Source organism: Lepisosteus oculatus, chromosome 19 (assembly GCF_040954835.1).
Source record: "Lepisosteus oculatus isolate fLepOcu1 chromosome 19, fLepOcu1.hap2, whole genome shotgun sequence".
NCBI lineage: Eukaryota > Metazoa > Chordata > Actinopteri > Semionotiformes > Lepisosteidae > Lepisosteus > Lepisosteus oculatus.
The window spans coordinates 15,361,750-15,382,973 of record NC_090714.1 but is presented as its reverse complement, the minus strand read 5'-3'; the positions used below and the strand labels follow the sequence as shown (position 1 = coordinate 15,382,973).

Here is a 21,224-nt window from a genome sequence, read left to right as displayed (position 1 = left end):
GAGCCTCGGGATGAAGCTGAGAATAACACGGTAGTCTAATCCTCACCCACAAGTCACCCGTACTGTACTGTAAAATCAAACCACCGTTCAGCAGCCAGCAAGGTAAGGACACACCGTCCTCGGTGATCTAGTTACCTGTGCTATTCCCACTCTGAGGCGAAATGCAACAAAATGCAAAAGATCAAGCTGAAAAGTGTTACTATTTTCCACTTAAATTGGATGCTAACATGTCTTACATGGACAGCATTTTTTTTATAATGAATGGTTGTAATGGTTAGATCTTGGTTAGTAATGGTTAGATCTACCTCCAGTTAAACCTAACACCTGTTTCCGTCTGGAACAGCGCCCCCTGCCTACCTGGATGAAGCAGTAGAAGAGCGCAAGGGGCAGGATGACGACGGCTGCGAAGGGCATGGCCAGCAGCACGATGATGCAGACCTCCAGCAGTTTGAACAAGTAGCCCAGCATCATCTTCAGCCCGTCGGGGATCATGCAGTCGATGGCGTCGATCTCCTTGGAGAAGCGGTTGAGCAGGTTGCCGCTGGGCGTGCGCTCGAAGAACGACATGGTGGAGCGCAGCACGTTGTGCAGGAGCTCCTGGTGCAGGTGGCGGGACGCGATGATGCCCCCCACTGAGATCGCCACGTTCGTGCCGAAGATAGCCACCCCTGGAACACCAGGACCAGTGAGATCACTGCCACCTCCATAGTGAGGTCAACTATAGAGTAGCCACTATGACATAACCCAGCAACATGAAGCAAGTGTTGGACGTTTTAGAGATGACAGATATAATACCTTCTCTCTTCTACCATTCCCATTTTAGAAGATGCACTCATGGTTAATTCTCGCTGGATCAGGGAACCGACATGTAGTGTCAATTTACATGAACCTCGATGTGAAAGCATGTAGAATCACATTATAATCAGAGGACTGGAAAGATATTTGTCCATCTGAATTAAGCCTGGATTAAATCAGTAAGTTTGAACCTCCCATCAGTTGCCAATTCCAAAGCTATACTCTTTCCATGATATAGGTGCAACAAACCACCGGCAGAAATCTGCCATTTAGAGTGGGTGGGTCAATGTTTTTGTTTAACCTGGACTTCAGTCTCTCTGGAAGCCAGTGAAGAAAGGACAGACAACTTAATCACCCCTATCCTCTATATTCTAAAGCTGCTGGAATCAAACCGAAAGCCAGAGTCGTGTGCAGGACCGACTGGGGAAGAGGCTTAGCTCCTCACCTTGTGCGAAGCCCAGCACCCCGTACACGCCCAGTTTCAGGTCCGTGTCAAGCTGTGTGCCGTTGACGATGGGATCATCCGCCCACATGCTGAGCCAGTAGTTGTAGGTCAGCGAGGCAGCCTGCTGGAAGGCGTACAGGAAGATGATGGGCAGGATCAGGGCCAGACCAATGGTTTTGAAGTACTCCATGTACATCTCCAGCTTCACCTGCAGGGACAGCCAGTGGCCATGAGAGACAGTTAGAATCTGGGCGTGGTAGAGGCATTGGCCCTCCTGAGAATAGTCAAAAGGGCTGCAACAGTCTTATAACTGAGCAAAAAAAGCATCTGGTTTGGAAATCTACATGAGGGGATATTTGGTACAGTATATAAACTTGCAGCGTGGGCAATAGAAGACAGTTCTCATAAAAAGATGCGTTTTATTCAAGGCAAGGCGATTACTCACTCTGCCAGTTCGGGCTCTGTCGGCCTCTGTCAGTTTCCCAGCATCCTCTGGGGTCTCATCCTGGTCTGAGTCTGACCTGGATTCCATATTCTGCAAGCTGGGGCTCCCGGTATCTCCACTGAGAAAGAAGGCAGCGTGGGAGAGTTAGGATAGCAGCATGCATTCTGGTGTGCAGGATCAGATGGGAAGCATTCAGAAACAGACTCCAGGCTGCCAGCCTACAAACCTTATGAGCTGCTCCTGGGACAGGTCTCTGGAAACGGGCATATAGTCAGTCACACTGAGCCTGGAGGAGGACTTTCTGGGACCTGCAATGCAGAGAGCTTGTAAATGCCACACAGGGAGCAGTCTAGCAGATTACCAATTGGGAATTGAATTGGGAAAGATCCAGATATTTATTTGTTTATTTTGTTGTATGAAAAATACCCACATGGCATCAGCTTTTAGGTAATGTACCACGATATGTTCTCACATTAATGTGCAGTGAAATATTTTGTTAAAAGGACTGTAAAGAACATCAGGATGAAGTGAAGTACGAATCCCTCTGTGGTGCGAAAACAGGTGTTGGCTCCTCACCTCTGTGCACGGCACTTTCTTTGCGATCGCTGCTGGCGAACACCCGGATGAAGTCGGCAAAGGCGCCGTTGCGGCCCAGCAGCTCCAGGTACGAGCCCATCTCCGTGATCTCCCCATCAGAAAGCACCAAGATCAGGTCAGCCTGTGGCAAGAAGCTGAGCCCATGGGTCACCAGCACACGTGTCTGTGAACATGGACATGAGCATGGAGTACTATATTACAGGAACATTGCACACAGACAACACTATCAGTACAGTTTAACCTTATTACATACAGTCCTTCGTACAATGAGGTTAATCAACCAACATCTCATCAGCTCTCTGAAATGGAAATATTATACTTTTCTACTTACAGGCCAGACATGTATTATCTCAATACCTTTCTGTATGCCCTATTATATACCTGCTGCATAAGTTATTGTTAAATGTGGTTAAACTGTAGAAATCTGTGCTTAAAATAGAACACAATTCTATTCTGTAATTGCATTTTGGATTTGTATTTAAGTATTACAGTATGTGGTACTCAATTCCAGCAAGGTGATGGGACTAAAACTATGGGAGAACGGGAGCTTACATCCCAGTAAGTGAGGTAAGTGTGTGGGCGTTACCTTGTCTCTCAGCAGGCCCTTGGGCCCAATGACTTTGTCAAATATGTGCTGTCCCACATGGGCGTCCACTGCAGACAGGGGGTCATCCAGCAGATAGACATCAGCCTTCCTGTACACAGCCCTCGCCAAGCTGACCCGCTGCTTCTGCCCCCCTGACAGGTTCAGACCCTGGACAAGGAGACGCACACAACTAGATGGTCAGACATGAGTCTGAAAAGCTCTGACTGGAGACCGCTATTGCTCCTAAACTCAGACTAAAAAATTATTTGCAAAACGCTCTTTCTAAGCAGATGGAGTCGTACATGTGTCACCTATGTTGGTTGTGCAGTGTCTGTTCCTTACAATGGCTCAAACTCATCATCAGCCAGTCTCTTATGTGGTGCTTTTTTTAGCAGCAGAGAGGGCATCTTATCCCCTGGAATGAGCTATCTACTGGCTGCATTTTCTGTAATCCTATAAAACAGAATACTCTGCGGGAAAGAGGACAGCTAGATTACTTTATGCTAATGCAAAAACTTGGTATGGTTATTTCTTGTACTAGGCTCTTTTTGTGGAAAACGAGTAGACATTTTGACAAAACAATATGGTGCACAAGGGTGTATCCTGGTGTATGCTAACTTAGAGGCCTCCAGTTAGTAGTAAAAACGCATCTGAAATCATTGAGTGAAGTGTTACTCTCAACAAGTGTCATGGTCTTGAAATGTTAAGGAACTATCCCATCTCCATTAGGCGGAGGACGGATGAGGAGTAGGTGTGGGCGCTGGGAGTGAGCTACCTTCTCTCCGATTTCAGTGGCGTCCCCTGCAGGCAGGATCTCCAGGTCGGGCAAGAGGGCACAGGCTTCCACTACGCGCTGGTACCAGGCCTCCTTCTTCTCGCGCCCAAATATAACGTTCTCCCGCAGAGTGGCATTCTGGATCCAGGCCTGCTGGGGCACGTAGGCCACTGAGCCCTGCACGCAGGGTCACAGAACAGAGAGAGAGTTACCCTGTGATGCCTGACGCAGGCCGTTCTGTCTGGAATGCAGAACCACTCAGTTGTTTTTAACATGTAGTTGTTTTTAATTTAAAAAAAATTAAGTACATTTGGTTGTGAGATATTGTCACGTGTTTCATAACAGGAGACACACTCTGGATTAGTCCTAGTCTACACATGTAACCAAGTAGCAGTCTACCTAAATAAAACAGTAAGAACTGTATTAAGTTCCAGACAAGTGAAATTCCAGACAGAGGGACAGAGAGCTCAGGGACAGTGTGGTACCTTCACTAAGACACGGCCGCTCCTTTTCTCAGTCTCCCCCAGGATTGCTGACAGCAGTGAGGACTTTCCACTGCCCACATGACCCACCACTGCCAGCAGAGCCCCCTGCGGGACTCTGACATTGATCCTGCAAACAGGGGGACAGATACAGGTTCAGGCACAACTCGGTCAAGTTCCCACGGTACAATACCGAGCATGAACGGTTCTTGGATTATCTGTTAAAAAGAACAAAGAGACTGACCTCCTTAAGCAGGGGGATCCTTCCCTGGTCCAACCGAAAGTCCCGTTTTCCACCACCACGCTGCCCCCTTCAAAGGGAGAGACCAATGGAACGAGAGGTCAGTCGGGGATTCCAGACATTGAAGGACAACATGAACTCGGAGTTGGGCTCAATTACTGGACCTGTTATTTTCCAGTTTCAGGTCAGCCAGTTATCATTTATGTGAATGTTTGATCTCTCAATTGGACTGCGCATCCTGTCCACATCAATTTTCCTGTGTGATCATGATCCCCCAGTCTAACATTACCGGGCCTACTGGAAATCATAATCAACACCCTTCCCTGGCTCACATAAGCTTTGCACTTAAAAAAGGAAACACAGTAACAAGATGAGAAGTGAGACGTACAGAAAAACCACAGAATTCCCTCCTGGCGACTTGGTAAATTACAGGGTCTATAATTACAAGGTACCTGATTAACCACCGTTTTAAAAATGAATGTGCACATATCCAGGAGCTTTTGAGGAGTGTTGAAAGATGAAAAATGAAAAACTAATTAAACCAGTTTCTTCCTGCTAGCTACTGTAGGTGTCAGATCTCACATATGTTTTCCTTGATTGGTATGGCTGTTATCCCCCAATACTGACTCCTGGGGTGTAAACAATATGTAATATTTTGTCGTTGCGAAACATCTTAAGTTTGCTTCTTAACTGAACAGTTGTAGCAGATTTTTCTGGTTATTATCTACTCAAGATTATCTGCTCTTTTTCACGGCTTATCAAAGGGCCAGAACGTGTGGTGGGTTAAAGACAACGCCCCCGAGGAGATTCTTCTCATCTTCTTCTAACAACGCCGAAGGATTCTGTCCTGGAGCGCTGGGAGGCGACTCGGCAGCATTGAGAGGGTCCGAGCCCAGGCCATCAGTGGACAGAGGAATCGGCCGGCCGAGCTCACTCACCGGGGCTGAGGGGGGCTCTCTCCACGTTGTCAGCTTTCAGCTCTTCTTGACAGAGGAACTTGCCCAGGCGCTTCAGAGAAACGAAAGCCTGGAAAACAAACCACCCCATTGAGTGTTTCCACCCCCTCAGCAGCGTCCATCACAGTAACGCAGAGATTGTTAACTTTTTTTTCCAATCCACCCTCTCTGTTTTGAGCTTTTGGCTGCAGCGCTCATCTAATTGAAGCCAGTCAGGATCAAGAAAGCGCAATGACACATCTGGCTGCAGTACAGCCATTCGTTAGTGCTGCAAGACGAGGAGACAACTGGAGTAACCCAGTTAAGGCACAGGGATTTAGACCCCCAGTTGTGGGATACTGGTGTGGCGTGACGGCGGTGACCTCTGACCTCACCTGCATGGTAGTGCTCATGGCGAAGGGCAGCTGGCTCAGCGGGGTCTTCAGGATGTTGATCAGGGCCATGGACACGAAGACCTTCTGGGCGTCGAGCACGTTCTTCTCGTCTATCAGCACGTACACCCCGAACATGGCGAACGCAATCTGAGGGACAGTACCCAAACACACCAGGCCACTCAGAGACGTCGCTGCTGCAGTTTTAGTCTTCAGTTCCTGAAATACCTTTCCCCTAACTTTCTGGCTGCTTGGACAATTAATCCCCAAACTTGTGTCTCAGTCTGTTGTTGAAACAAAGATACCCCCCCACCAGTGCTTCAGTTTGAAAAGAGGGCCAGACAGTACCAGCCCCGTTCAACACTTCCCCCACTGTTGCATCGTAAGCACAGGACGCTGTTCTTACCAGGAATGTGGATGAGTTGAAGGACGCAATGGAGATGGAGTAGAGAATCTGGGATTTCTTCAGGGCCTTGAGCTCCTTCTGCCTGTAGCCCAGCACCCTCTCCAGGAAGGCCTTCTCCCAGGCGTAGAACTTGATGATCTTGATGCCGTTCAGAATCTCGTTCATCAGCTTGATCCTCCCATCCATGTGCTTCATCTGCACCTCCTGGCGATGGGCAAAGACGTCAGGGGGGCCCCCGTGAGTCACCATGACACAGGTACAGCACATTTACCCGCCCTCGTATCGGGGAAAAGCATTGCACAGGAACCACGAGTCATGCTTCAATGAGGGCTATTAGATATTCTATTAATGACCAGTTTGTGAGCAATCGACGTTCTGCAAACTGTCGATAAATCACCCACATACTCAGGAGTGATGAGGTTAGCTTATGGACAGCAATCATCGCTGCTGTGTGTGTCGTTTCAACTCAATTAACAATACATTGATCACTAACAGAATATCTGTTCCCCCCTTCATTTTTTCATTCGACCAAAATGTTGTTTTGGAATAGAAATCAAACTAACACGATAAAATGAAAATATATCTAGTTTTGCTATTCATTCATGGGACACTGTGGCAGAATTATTTATACTGTATATTTATCAGACAGAGCAGGAAATGTTTACCCGTATATGGTGTAAGATGAAAGTATTTTTCCATTTGTTATAACTATTGTATCAATGAGAGTAAGATATTTTATGCATCTGCCTTATACCTGCGGCTCGGTAGCATGCAGTATTATCTGCAGTCCAAGGGCACACAGTATTTGCTGATATTCCAGTGACCAGCTACAGTCACAGAACATCACAAAATCCAGCTAGGAGAGAATCTGAGTTTTTGCAGTTGTGTCTCCTTTCAGTACTTAAATATGGAAGTGGTTCATCCTTTCCCATTGGCGCTGCAGCACTGCCAAAAGTCTGCTTCGTTCAAACACAAAAATCCAAAACAACAATAAAAAATTTTATAGCGCATATTATGCGGTTGACTTTCATATGGGTAACATGGGGACATCAAAGGCCGAATAGGGAGAGTGTGCCCCCAGCCCACGCGGCCACACCACTCTGATCCCAGCCAGCGGTGGGACAGGGAGAGAGGAGACAGGGCAGCGGGCCCACAGGGATCTCCTCTCCCTCTTGCCCGGTGGGAGCTGACAATACCTGGAGTTTGCTCCTCTGCTTGGCGATGAATCCGTTCAGGGGAAAGATGAGGATGACGGTAGCTATCCCAGCCAAGGCCGAAGGACCCAAGTGCTGATCAGGGGGAGGGAGAGGGAGAGAGAGGTAGCGGTAATGAAATATCTGGCACTGCTGTGTGACCACTGGCAGGGCTTAAAGGGAGCGCTGTGCTATATTGAAGTTATGTCAAATTCCTTTTTTGTTTATGCGAATCATGCTAAATCTCGGTTGGCTTTTCTTTGTTTTTTTAGCATTCACACTGAACCAGAATCAAGAAAGAAAACACAGATATTTGGACAGTCAGTTGCTTCAACAAACTCCGCGGGGATCCTGCAAAGCCTGAGATCAGTGTTGGAATTTAGCCACGTTGAGGACTTGTGCCCTTGCTTGGTCTCCACGGGACCCCTTACCTGCCACAGGAAGAAGAGACAAAGGCCGATCTCGATGGGCGCCAACCACACCGCGTTGAAGTACACCACAAAGTCCATGAGCTTCTGAGTGTCTGCTGACACCAAGTTCACGATCTCTCCCACCGTGCAGGTCCTGCGCGCAGCGCTGTTGATGACCAGGGACTGCGGCACACGCAAAAGAAGAGGATGGTGAGGACCTGTTGAGTCTTTGCATCCTCTAAGAGATAAATCAGAGCTTGCACGTCTGATTCCCTTTCTGCGCTGAGCTGCCAGCCCTCCAAACCCTACCTTTCTGTACACCAGGCCCATGACGGCTGTTTTGACCCTCATGCCCACGGTGAAGCAGGAGTACATGTACTGGTGATTGAAGAGAGACTGCAGGCAGGACAGGAGGAACATCAAGGCTGCATAGAAATAGCCCTTCCACAGGGGGGCGTCCTTATCCCGCATGAAACCTAGCAGGAAACTGGGGGGGGTAGAAAATAGAGAGGCTGTCAACAGGCTGGAGAGTTGAGTGTGATTACCTCATGTTTCCCATCAAACCTCCTGCTGCTCTTGGTTATCATGGCTGAGACCAGTAAGGCAAAGAAATTCGTTTCAGTTATTACTCAGACTGAGCTCTTCTGGCGATACAGGCACTGCAGAGACACAGGGCGTTCAAAGTATGTGTCCCTTGAAGCTTGGTGCCTGTGCTACTCCTTTGTTGGCTCCCTTTTCTTTCACAGTAGGTGTTGATACAACTGTGATTATAACCAAGGCCCCAGGCCAGACATAGATGGAAAACATTAAGCTGTTTGCAGCCTGGCTTGCCTCAGACTTGGCCAGCCACTGCCTGACCGTGGTCAGCTGGTGCAGCCTGAGCACTTCAGCACTTTTTTGTTTAGAGAGTCTCCCTCCTGGTGTCCCCCTGCTGGTGGGGCTGTGACGACACAGGTCTGTGTGGGAGATGCTCTGTACTCGCTTGTTGAATCATCTCAGTGGAATCGAACTACTGTGGACAGCTATGTTACTTCCTCTGCTCACCCCAGGCCTTTCTAGACTGAGCTCCACTCAGCAAAGGCGCTTAGTGGCCAAACAAACCAACCATTAAGAACCTTGAGAAGTTGCAATGCTGCAACTACAGGGAAAAGCTAAATAGGTCACATTGGACACGGATGGCAAGGAATTAATGAATTGTGAAGTTTACCACATCCAGAGTGGTAGATGGAATTTTTTTTTTGACAAGAGAAATCAAAATCTTTAGGGACCAACAGCAGAAAATCTGTTTAGGTCAGCTTTTATGGTGAATCCCTAATGCTTTGCATTGAAATTCATGGTAACATCTGGAAAACATTCATGATGTTTGCCAGTACATACTTAGGACTCAATAGCATGCTTCTGTTTTTAATTTAAGAGATTCAATAAATGGCTCTACAGCTAGGTTGTGGTTCCTTTGCAAGCCATAATTTAATGATTATATGGGCTTGTAGCCTGCAATATTTTTGAGTGTAACGATTGTAACGAAGTTTTAATTTCCATGATAAGGTACTGTAACAAGCTCTCTGGTCCGGCCGGCTGTTTCCTCTCACCTGAGCACCTGAGGGATGGAGAACATGAAGGCGTCGTGCACTATGAGGCACAGGGTGCCAGTCAGGAAGTAGGGTCCGAAGGAGCGGGCGAGTGTTCGGAGCAGGGAGAACCCGGAGCTCTGCTCCCGGTGCAGCTTGCGGAGAAGCTGGGCCTGTTCTGTGAGCTTGGAGCCGGGGAGGGCACTGAGGGACTTCTCCTGCCTGACAGACACACACACACAGGTACAGTCAGCGCAGGCTGGCCCTCTGGCTGCTGGCTGCAACAATGCTTTCCTTTCTCTTCTAAAAGGATTTTATTATAATTATTTAGAAAGGACAATAAAACCTCAGATTGGATGAGCACAGGAAAGTCACGCCTGTTTCCTGATTTGACATACAGTAATGTAATTTATTAAAATCATCGGAACAATTGAACTTTATTTTAAAACATCTTTTCCAGGAGGCTAAACTACATGTTGACTGTTGCCACCTGCCATAAAACACAGTTTCATTAGATGACCTCTGACGTATGAGCAACGTAGTTTTAATGCTACAGAAACTGAAGCAGTTTTATCATGTTAAGTAATATAATGGCTCAGGCCCCTGGTCTCTGACATTGTGTCTCCATTGAATTTGCTTTGATCTACTTTTCCCTTTTAAATTGAAAACTGTACTGCTGTCCAGTCTGGAAAGCTTGTCTTAACAAAACCCAGGGGCCTCAGCCGAGAAAGTCTTCAGCAGCTCAGTTTTTTGTTTTCAAGTTGTAGAGCTTGCAAATGCATGCATGCATGCAAATAGCATGTGCCCAGTGCTGGGGAAAGTTCCTTTCCAGAAGTAATCCATTACAAATTACAGTCACTTGTGTAAGAGACAACATCTTTAACAGTAATGAGAGGCTGGGGGAATCCAATTGTAACCATCATCAGTTACAGTGATTACAGAAGTTTGCGGATAGTTTCTATGTAAAGTAATGCAACCCCTCTTGAAAGTAATTTTAACATCTTATTAAATGGAAAAAAGTCATCCTTCACACAAGTAATGTATAACTGTAATGGATTGCTTTTTAAATATAACTGCCCCCCAACACTGCACGTGCATATCAGGGACAGGGGGACGTACTGTTGCAGCTTGGTGCACTGGGCTGTCCACTCCCTCTCCAGGTCAGAGATGATCCTGTCAGACCTGTCCTCCTCCCGCAGTGACCACAGGTCCTCGGCCTTCAGTGGCTTGCGGTAACCTTTCACCACCAGCCTGGATGGACAGAGGAAGGCCAGTTACCTCGGCGACTTTGACGAAGAAGCCAGTCCGTCAGCCAGTCTTTTCAAGGTGAGTTATTTTTCAGGTACTTTTGTAAGTGTAGAAAATTAGATTTTTACTGAAGCTGAAAGCTTAAAGCTGAAAGTCTATGCAGAAGCTCAATCTAAAAGCACAGAGAGTGAAGTTGTTTCACATCAGAAATAAGCCCAATGATAACAGTGCTGTTGTCTCTTTGTAATCTGCTCACTGAATTGACTTTTAAACTACTGCAATCAATTCAGGTGGGCAGCTGCGTCAGCATGCGTAGGCTGCAAAGGAACACGTAATAGGTTTATTCAATGCTGAAAAGAGAAAAAGAAAGAAAACACAACGTTTTGGCTTCTTCTTCACCCGTGTTTCTTTTCTTCTCTTTTCAGCATATACAGTAGTAAACCTATTACTTGTTCCTACTGCAATCAAGCTTGTTACGTAAAACTATGTGAATGAACTGAAAAAAACATATTGTCTTATGCAAAGTGGGAGGGGAGTCTGGCATTGCCAAAGAGAAAAAAAAATATAAATGAAAAATGTAAGGGCCAACAAAATTAGATTTTTACTGAAGGGGTTTTCCCAATTGCAATCGCGCCCCCTGATGAGGAAACCTCTGGGAATACATAGCTAGTCAATAGCCTCACCCAGCTATTACTGTAGATCTGGCCAAAGACACCAACAGGACTAGTTTTATCCTCTCTTTGGCAAAGGAGATGAGTGCATCCCATTAGTGAAGAAATTTGTAGAAACACAATAAAGACGATTTTGATTTTCTTACCCACTGAACCACCAGAAGAGGATCTTGGATAAGAAGGAGGCATCTTGCACGGGGCAAGGGTTCTGTGGGAGTTAAAAACAGCAGGTAAGAGATCTGCAATCTGCCGGATCAAATACAGAAGGCTCGTTTAAGTGACTTATTTTGTTTAAGGGCAGTAGTTTAAGCTTCATGAAATCACAAGAAATGAGCATTCTGAATTCACTGGGGCTTGTACCTTACTATTTAGAACGTGCCTCTCTGTGCCACAGTTGTGGAGTCAGTATTCGTGAGCTGTCGTTGAGCTCTGTGGGATGATAAAGCTGCCTTGTACTGGGTAATTAAATGTCTGAACAGAAACACACTCTCTGGCTCCTCTTGGCGAAAAGCAGATGGAGAGGGTGCTCTGAGGTCAGGGCTGAGCGGAAATCAGCAGTCACTGAGGTATGTGGCTAACAGCAGCCGTCTTTATTGAAAAACCTCGCCCCCTCACAGGAGCTCACGCTGGGATGCTGTGAGTAACTCTGCCCAGGATGTGAGGGAGAGAGGCAGTGCATCAGGACAGGCCGCTGATGCAGGGTGTGCCTCTCACAAACCATCTCGCTGTCTGTCGCCTCAGCACTGCTGGAGCCGTCTGCCTGCGGAAAGCTACCCGCTACGGGCAGACCCCAGAGCCTGATTCTGGGGACTCTGCATGTGTGCTCGGGGCCAGAGGAGTAGGTCACGGCCGGTTTGGATCAAGCGTTCGTCCCGAAGTCGCCGACGATGTGACCTAAGCTGCAGGAGAGGGCAGGGCTGGGTGGGGCAAGAGGTGACTCTTGCTTTATTTCCCCAATTTTAGAAAATGAGCTCAGCTCGAGCCGCTGAGAGGGAGCTCGCTCACAGCCAGCCCGTGGAGAATCATAGAGAGGCGCGGCTGAGGCTCTGGGCCTCATCCAAGAGCTTCTAGTGAGACCGCTGGATCGGCTGGGCAGCCTAGCCCCCCCCCCCAACTCCCACTGATACACTCAGACCTTTCTCACTGCCGTCACAGGAAACCTGTGCCAGCCAGGGTAGGAGGCTGGCACCGCAAGACAGGCCAGGCGAGAGGGAAAGAGAAAGTGGCGGCTCAAAATACACATGAGCAATAACAGGAAAATCATTATTATTTTTATAAAAGCCACACGCTTGCAGCTGTAGTCAGCTTGCTTTTAATGCCAGGGCATGCTACGGAGTAATAACATGTTGTAATTTTAAATTCCTGATATCCGACAACACGTGCAAGCTATATTTAAGTAAATATATTTTCTTCAGTACAGATTGGACTTTAATCGCATCCGCTGAGAACATCAGAGAGAGGATCATCAAACCTGAGAGCCCAACTTGGCCCAATGATCTGAAGATCTCCTCTGGCTGTTTCTTGAATGAAGCCAAAGTATAGGTATCAGCTACTGTACATGACTGGGTAGCTTTTTCACACTCACTTTCGTCTTCTTCTTATTTAATACATAAATGATAAGTGATATCAAAGTTATATTTATTGGTAAGTTCCAGGCTCTTTCCGGATGCAGCTGCCTTATTTAAAGGAAGCTTTCCGAGCGTTCCAGGAGACCTGGAGTGATGGGATCTGCTTGCTTACCGGGACTTTGACAGGCCGACGGGTGTAAGGAGGCTGGTCGGAGAAGCAGGAGAGAAACAGCTGGGCCAGCTGCAGAGTGAAGTATGAGAAGAAGGCCAGGTAGCGCACAGCATCTGCAGAGAAACCCTGTGGCACAGAAAACACTGGCTTAGGACCGGAGCTCGTCCGCCCGGAGATCACCTCCACGCTCACAGTTCAACTGGCTGTCCTACTGCGAGACAAAGCATCTCTTTCCTGCCACCTCCCATTTTCCTACACACAAGTGATTCCCAAGCCTAAGCAGCTAATCTAGGCTTTGAGGAAATAGGCGTCTTGGTAATCTAATAGTAACCAGCAGTCAGTTTCATGTCCTGATCATTCTCTGCGGAAAAGAGTGTTTCTAATTAACAGTGCAGAAACTGACCGCTGGCTGGCCGATGTACCGTATATCCTCGTGTTCCTGTGTAGCATCCTACAGTTCGGAAAGTCTTGATCAGAAGGAGGTTTTGTGTTCCAGCACACACTTAGATCATCTTTTGCTGAGGGACTTGGATAATAAGTGCTTGTTTTTCGAAACAGCTTGTCGCTGGTCGCATGCGCAGATTCTCAGTGCCAGGGGGAGGGGAAGTCCCTCAATTTGCACTTCAGGACACTGGCTCTTCACCCTCTTCAGAACTATGATTAGGAGTTGGCAGGCATTGTGTTAAAGATACGAAGGTCTGTTAGTAATAATGACCCTATGACAGCCTTCTCTGGTTCCTGTTCAGTCCGAAGAGGAACAGGTTCTTTAAACTCACAGCTTTAATATCCTGCCATCTCAAGCACAGAGCCTCTCCTCTAGTTCTAAGGTGGAATTTACAGATGACCCTTTAGCATGCAGTAGAGTTACTGTCAGTCAACACTGTGATTTGACAACCTTGGCCAAGCCCAGTATATGAAGGGCTCAAGAAAAAGAGCTGAGGAATTCTCTTTTACTGGAAATCCTAAAAATGTGACAGAATCCTACAACAATACTATAGTGTTGTAGTCTGCTGCAGTCGGGCACTGCTGATGTCATGTGACAAAAGCAAATTGGCATGAGTTCTTGTCAAAGCGTCAGATACTCCCAAGATCCCACTGAGTACTTCCTCACCCTGACATCCACCCATTTCCCAGCATGCCCATTAGAACAGAAGTGACAACCTGAGTAGCATGGACAAGCTACCTGCCAGTCTAGCTACGGTACACTGGACCACAGATTTACTGTTGTGAATGTGCCACAGGATGTGTGCATGTCTCTTAGCAGTTTTGCACAGTACCAGGCCTATTCCTTTGGTGCCAGAGCACATGCTAACTTGAGATCCTGCAGTAAACATCTGCTCCATGCGGGGGTGGGGCAGTGGACCAAGGGGAGAGGAGGCCCTGTGGGAGGGGGCAGGGTGTGGGAAGAGCACTGAGGACAAACTTGCTGGAGCCTGAGCCTGAAAAACACTGGAGCTAGCTGGCAGGAAATATGGGTCAGATTCCTTAGGCTCATGTGGTTGTGTGAAGACCCCCTCAAGACCTAGAAGGAAGCATTCAGTCTTGTAAACATGACCCCGCTCAACTCAGCTACTTTTTTAGCCAGATGATTATAATGCACAGCAGTGCTGGGAGAATTGTGGTTTGTGCAAAACAAGATACCGCAGAAACTGACAGCTGTGCTATTTCTAATGCACTGTGGAGAATGGTGTGCATAGATGGACGGCTCAGTGCAAAACAGGATTGTTTCTATTTGCTGTTTTTATACAGGTAGAGGCGACTTGTAAGGCAGTAAAGAACAGAAGAATATAGGAGAGGTATTCATTGCACACAAGTAGTGGTGTCATTTCACTCCTACAGCCAGAGTAATTAGCATCCGAACTTTCTGGAAAAATAAACATCTGTCTGCAATGTGTCTTTGGCCACTAGCAATCGTTGTTGCTGTATAATCGGTTTTGATCTAGAGCTGAAATGACGCCAAATATCAAATAACTCTAACCATGTTTCATGCATTCTAGGAAACAAGGAAGCAAGACACAGAGGTGGCCTGCTGAGACAGAGATGAACACAGATACCTCTTTCTGTGAATGGTGTACAGAAGTTAAGAAAACATGTATTTGTATGTTAAACTGCATTGCAGTTTAGAGCTGTGTCACTAAAGTCATTGTGGCAGTGACTGCGTTGGGTCTGGTTTTGAAGTAGCCCTCTAAGGACTGAAGGGAAAGCTTTGCAAATGTAACCTACATTTCATTAGAACAGCCACTTAGAAGAGGCTCTTAGGCATCTTGAAGAGAGCCTTCATGAAGGAGCTGAAGCCGATTGGCTACAGGGGTGACAACTCCTGAGCCCCCTTGCGCTTGTAGTGGTGGTCCCCAAGAAGAGCCCTATTTCAGCAACGTCAGCTGAGAGTCTGGGGAGAGCCGCGCTGAAGGTGGCAGTGTCCACACAGGGTCATCTCTGTGTAAGAGATGATGTCATTTTGGCCTTCCAGCATTCCCAGGCCAAGAGGAAGAAGCAGTGGTTCCTGGTTTGTGAGAGCCATGTCTGGCCACACACCACATTCACTATCTGCAGTCTCATCAACAGCATGGGAACGTAACGCTAGACACTATAAAAACACAAGCTCTTTTATATACATACGGATGCAGAAAATGTCTATTTTATACTGTGTCTGCCCGGGGCAGACCATGATTGCCATGTCTGTGAAGGAGTTGGAAGAAAATGAAGGGAAACTCCAGCCAGCAGACGATGGGACCTAACAGTGGCAGCTGTGTCATCTCACAGGAGATGTGGCCAGTGCTATCGGCAAGGGCATGGCAGCTGCCCTGAAGACACCGCCCTGCCAACACATCCTTTCAGCTCCAGAACAATTGAGTCACTGTCCAGGACAGCCATCGGCAGACAATGACACACATGCTAAGCATGCTGGGAAGATTTGAGGGTAAGAATGAAACATGAAGGAAACCAGTGCAGATCTGGGAACTACACGATGAGAAAAGCCTTCTGCCCTGATTGGATTACAACCGGTAGATCTGGACAAGATGCCTATGCTGATCTTGACTCAGAAGAAACCCAAGACTGAGACCTGTTAGCAACAGCTATCTTCGCCGCTTTCCTTGTTAAAACGAGCGAGATTCTTCACTACAAAGGAAGTAAGGGCCTTGCTCACCTCGTCGATGGCCAGCTGGATCTTGGCTCTCAGCGGCACCAGGGAGCACACCACGGCCAGCAGCCAGAACAGGAACAGGAAGGCCGAGGAGCGGCTGCCCCTGACCCGCTCAAATTGGATAATTAAGACCGCCAGCACCTGGGGAAAGATAGGATTCCATCACGGACAGCTCTGAGCACATACAGCTGCTCTTCAGCCTCTAAGAATCTCGACCCTTTAGAAGCTGTTTTCCTATCCCGGCAATTTCTGCTGAAATTCCTTCGTAAAAGGTCTCTTTAACATCTACTGTCAGGCAGTCGCGGACCAGATCCTGGAGCTGGGCTCCTCCCCCAGGGTTGCCTGGCTCTGCACACTGCAGGATTGGGTTGAAATGAGCTCCTCAAGCACTACATTTTGGGTTCCTAATAGCAAGATCAAAATCTAAGCGCTGCACCGGAGAGGGCATTTTCCCATCCAAAATGACTCATTTCATCCGAAATGAGCATTATATTCCCAGTATGTCAGCGTCTGGCCGGGAGAATCTTGGGAATCGCTGCGGAGCAGAGCATGTCCGAGAGTTTGGCTTTGTCGGGAACGGGGAGAATCAGGTGGGGGTGCCGCTCTGCCAGCAGGGCCAGTTACAGACTAACTGCACTCAGCGGCTTCTCTCCAGCCCTGAGTAATCAGAAAACGTTTCCGCTTTCTCACTGAGGCAGCAACCATACTGGAATTCACATCCCACTGTCTTATCCCACTTCCCTTTGTAAGCATCATCCAGGAATGCGCCTCCTCTGCCATTGGCCGGCAGTCTTTCCCGGCTGTCTCTATACCATGCATCGGGAATGAGCAAACCATGATGCAAAGAGCTATTTACATTGAAGCGCAGTTTCTATGTAATTACCGAGGATGGGCTGTGTTTGGAGTGAAGTAATGCACTTCATCCACCTACTGCTCTGAAGGGGGGAGGGGGGTCTTTTCCTTTACAGTGTCCCTCAGTGACGACCAAGACTTCACAGCAGCACGGCTGATCTGCTGAATGTACTCAGGGTGAGGGGTTTTATTGTGCATTTCTTTTGTCGGAACAGGCTTAGGTAATCAGTGCATTTTGACAGGCCATAAGCATGACGTTTCTGCACTCCTTACAGTGTGTGTTGAAGACAGATTGAACTGTTGGAGCTCTGTTTTTTTTTTTAATGTGCTAGTTGCTTTGGTTACACTTTAGTTTATTGATTACTTTTTTAATAAACTAATGTGAGGAGATAATGGAGAGAAATAAAGATAAGCCATAAAGCCAAGATAGTATATATAGATATACAAGAATAGTATATAAATATTAGAGAGGCGTTTAGTTACAAGCATGGTGCAACACGGCTCACTCTGTAGTCAGCCAGCAGGGATAGTATTTGTATTGAGTTATGGAGGTAAGATGCGTTTAATGATAAGTTATATTCTTTAATCTCCTCTGATAATAATTTATTGTTGTGTGAGTGCTGCTGCTCAGATTCTAGGAGCCTTGAGTTAAGGTGAAGTTGTTGTGGTGTGTTGTGCTCTCTTACAGGCCTTTCGCTAATTCTGAAAATATTCTGATCACGATCATGAGATTTTTTGTTTTGGCCCACTTTGGATTGCACCATCCATTTTCAAAAACCACTGAGTCCTATACAAGGCTGCGGTGAGCTGTAGCCTAATCCGACAGCATCCGCAGTTTTGCAATAAAATCAAAGAATGTGTTGAAGCTTGTTTTCAGGGTTTTTTGCGCGTTGTCAGACCACCATAAGCTGTCTGACGTCTGAACGATGGAAGGAAGAGCTCGGTCTTTTGACGCAGTGTCAAAGCCGTGGGTGTCAAAGTACTACACTGCTGCATTTCTGGATGCGAACAACAAGATAGAAAAGCAGTCTGCCCCCACGAGGTGGTCTGGGAACGTTAAAAGCTCAGTGTTTCTCTCAAGAAGTGTCTCTTTGTGCCTGGGGCACGCTCTGGCTGGAGATGTTGACATTGGTGTCTGCGCTGACCACATGTGGGCAGGGTGTCTGAGTCTGGGAGGGCTGTCTGTGCGCAGGGGCTGTCTGACCTTGGTGGGGAACAGGGACTATTGATACAGGAGCGCGGTTGCGGGTCACTGCCAGACCTCCGGGCTCCCTCCCGTTCTCTATCTGTCCTAAATCGCCGAGGACTCTTCTGCCAAAGCAACGCCCCCTCTTCACCTTGACAGCACCTAACTGTTGACTACAGGGACTGACCTCACCTCTCGTGGGCAGCTCATCACTTCCTCTCTTTCTTCTTCGAGCGGGCAGGGTAAACAGGACAGCGTGAGAGCAGGGGAGCTGGGCTCCTAACTGGACGATTGTAGCCAAGTGCTTTTATCCATCTAGCCAGCTAATTAAATCCACTGCTGAGACCCCGTCTACACACTCAGTGTCAGACACCAGGATAAGCTCTGGCCTGATGAGCCTCTAGGCTTGACTTGTGTTCCGATTTTGGACTGTAGTTACGAAGGGGACATGACTTTTTGTATTACCCTCCTACAGGACACTTTACCAGAGTAAGTTACAGTATGTTGTAGCTTTGACACCTCCTATGGTTTCTCCATGCTTATGAAATGCATTCACTCTGCCCATGAGGAGGCCCGTTCTTCACCCTAATATCCCCAGCAGTGGGACCTGGCACACACTTCAGTTGCTTTGCACCAGGAAAAGCAGAAGAGAGGCAAAAGAGCAGGTTACCACAGTGAGGCTGCGGATGACGGGGCTGAGCAGGAACACCAGGTGCTGCTGGATCTCTCGGTTCCTCTCCAGCAGGATGTAGAAGAACTCCACAAAGCCGAAGGAGGCCAAGAGGAACCCCAGGACCTGCGGACAGCAGGGAGCAAGGGAGGGAGAGAGATGGAAAAATGAACACCTGGCTGTAGTCAGCCCACATCCTGCTCTGTTGGGAACATGGACTTTCATCGTTTCCCTGCTCTTCTCGTTTTTCCTCTCTTCCTGTGTCAGCTGCAGCGTTTTATAGGGCTGATCAGTAACAGAAAAACCGTTGCATTCCTTAAGTCCCGTAACTGACGAGGGAATCGGTTTTAAAAAAAACGAACAGGTTCTCAATATTCGACGTGCTCTGACGGGACATTTTGCGTCTGGCAGCTCTGTGCTGTGGTACACTGATATCTGTAGCAGCATCAAAGTCCAGCGCCCCTCTGGTGTGACTCACCATCTTGGCACAGCAGAGGCAGGAGACGCGAATGTACCCGCGGTCGTAGCAGTGCAGGTAGAGGCAGTAGAAGGGCGCGCAGACCCAGAGGTAGACACAGGGGACCCACACCAGCACCGTGTTCTGGAAGCACTGGGTCAGGTCCGGGTTGGGAGTGTACCAGGTCCGGTTCCAGTCCTGTGAAAGGACAGGCAGAGGTCAAAATGTGATCTGTTGCCTGTCAGCGGCACGGAAAGGCTTTTATTCCTGTTCCTTTTGGTAAAGATTTTGATTCTAAGCCTTTAGCCTGTTTTTCTTTTCAGGGAACATGAAAAACAAGCATGACTGACACTCCGGTGTTGAGAAATGTGGTCTGTGGACCCTACCGTCTGTTTGCTTTGCAGCAGGTACAGTATGAATCAACACATTTGCGGCCAGGTATTCTAGTCTTCTAATGATTTTTCTTGCTTAGAAAGCTGAGTCAGTATCAGAGATGATGGCTGATGGCCATCCGCCATGCGAAAACCTGTTTTCTGGAGAGTTTGTTTGATCAATGGCTTGATCTTTGCTTTAGCCAATGTGCAAATAGCCAATGTCTCTGAAAGACCAAGGAGGATTTTGTTTCTGATGAATCACTGGTGGCAGAAATGTTTTAAAAAGTTGTTGTTGCAGTTTCATCTGGGGAGGAAGTGGTTAATGGTGGGGCGCTGTGGCTAAGCTCATCCTCGCCGCTTTTGGGGCAGAGACTTGGGACATGAGTGGAACAACCACAATTCCTTCCAGCTGCTTCTCCGTTACACAACACCCCACCACTGCAGGCCCGGCAGCCCAAAACCACAGGTCCAGCCGAAGGTAGGTGAGGATTCGGAGTGCTTAGAGTGGCCCTGGGCAGAGCAGGCAAGCACCTTACATAAGCTGTTCTCCTCCTCCGCACAGCTCTGGGCCTTAATCTCAGTTAGGCCATAAGTTTGCCATGGGCTTTCTGTGGTGTCTGCTTTTCTGCATAGCACTGTTGGGGAGCATTAACACCTTACTGTTCACTTTTGACACACTCTGCGTTGATTGTGGCTGGGAGAGACCATAAAACAGCACACAGTCAACATACAGTACACCCACGAAAAAAAGTAAGGAAATAAAATACTCCTCTAAGTCCTCTGTTTTAGCGTGCCCTGTTTCTCCGCATCTACTGTTGCTGTGGTTATCATTGAGGTTTCGTTAGTGATGATCGGATTTTACAGGAGGCACCAGATAACCCTGTCCTGATCTTATGAAGCAAAAGGGAAAACGGTCCCAGAGAGTCAGGGTACAGCATAAAGGTGAATCTCTCATCAATTAAATTCATGTATGCAAAGCATTTGTTTCGTTTTACAACCCTACGTACTGTACTGTGTCTCACAAACGGGCAGTTGGTGCTCTCATGGCAGGCAATGTAAATGAGGCTGAGAAAATAGATACACCTCAGCAGAGATGAGCTACGGAGGAGCTGGAGGATGCATTACTGTCTTGTGCTTCTCCATGGAGCTAGGTTGCTGTCTAGGCTTGAAAACAGCTTGCAATATAATCGTTGTTCACTCCCGCCAATTGCAGGGCAGTTGGAGTGGAGCGGAACCGCAGATTAAACATAGAAGTGGTAATGGTTTTAGTGGCTGCCCCAGAAACTCAGAAGGCCATGTTTGCGAGACGCAACCTCACTGCCCATGACTGCGTTTTTCTCTTATTATTCTGAGTTTTGCAAAGGCAAACACGGATGCACGCTTTTAAAGAACCAATAGGCTAAGAAACTAAAACGTGGGGAGGAATACTTGATCCCCTTAGTGGTTACAGAATAACTCTGGTCTAGAACGCACTTTCCTGAGTGGTGGCTACAGTTTGCTCAGGTCACTCCGTGTCTTTGGAAGGCCTCCAGGTCTGACTAACTAGAGTGCAGACAACAGCATGATAAGTGAACAGTGGGACGTGTATTAATGCTGTTGTTACTTTGTTTC

At 47.6% G+C, this 21,224-nt stretch overlaps 1 protein-coding gene across 1 annotated transcript in view; it reads right to left on the bottom strand.

Annotated features, from left to right (window-relative positions):
- Positions 1 to 21,224, bottom strand: part of LOC102689888 (multidrug resistance-associated protein 1-like) — a 30,049-nt gene that overhangs the window by 5,186 nt on the left and 3,639 nt on the right. The window contains exons 2-23 of the mRNA XM_006637178.3: positions 19,261 to 19,437; positions 18,783 to 18,908; positions 16,078 to 16,215; positions 12,930 to 13,055; positions 11,336 to 11,397; positions 10,390 to 10,521; positions 9,292 to 9,492; positions 8,012 to 8,189; positions 7,724 to 7,885; positions 7,296 to 7,388; positions 6,100 to 6,303; positions 5,697 to 5,843; positions 5,305 to 5,392; positions 4,370 to 4,436; positions 4,129 to 4,255; positions 3,644 to 3,820; positions 2,869 to 3,036; positions 2,262 to 2,445; positions 1,912 to 1,993; positions 1,686 to 1,803; positions 1,241 to 1,448; positions 358 to 668 (exon numbers count right to left, since the gene is read on the bottom strand). Of these exons, the coding sequence (XP_006637241.2) occupies positions 358 to 668; positions 1,241 to 1,448; positions 1,686 to 1,803; positions 1,912 to 1,993; positions 2,262 to 2,445; positions 2,869 to 3,036; positions 3,644 to 3,820; positions 4,129 to 4,255; positions 4,370 to 4,436; positions 5,305 to 5,392; positions 5,697 to 5,843; positions 6,100 to 6,303; positions 7,296 to 7,388; positions 7,724 to 7,885; positions 8,012 to 8,189; positions 9,292 to 9,492; positions 10,390 to 10,521; positions 11,336 to 11,397; positions 12,930 to 13,055; positions 16,078 to 16,215; positions 18,783 to 18,908; positions 19,261 to 19,437 (3,276 nt within the window). The remainder of the gene's footprint in view (positions 1 to 357; positions 669 to 1,240; positions 1,449 to 1,685; positions 1,804 to 1,911; positions 1,994 to 2,261; positions 2,446 to 2,868; positions 3,037 to 3,643; positions 3,821 to 4,128; positions 4,256 to 4,369; positions 4,437 to 5,304; positions 5,393 to 5,696; positions 5,844 to 6,099; positions 6,304 to 7,295; positions 7,389 to 7,723; positions 7,886 to 8,011; positions 8,190 to 9,291; positions 9,493 to 10,389; positions 10,522 to 11,335; positions 11,398 to 12,929; positions 13,056 to 16,077; positions 16,216 to 18,782; positions 18,909 to 19,260; positions 19,438 to 21,224) is intronic.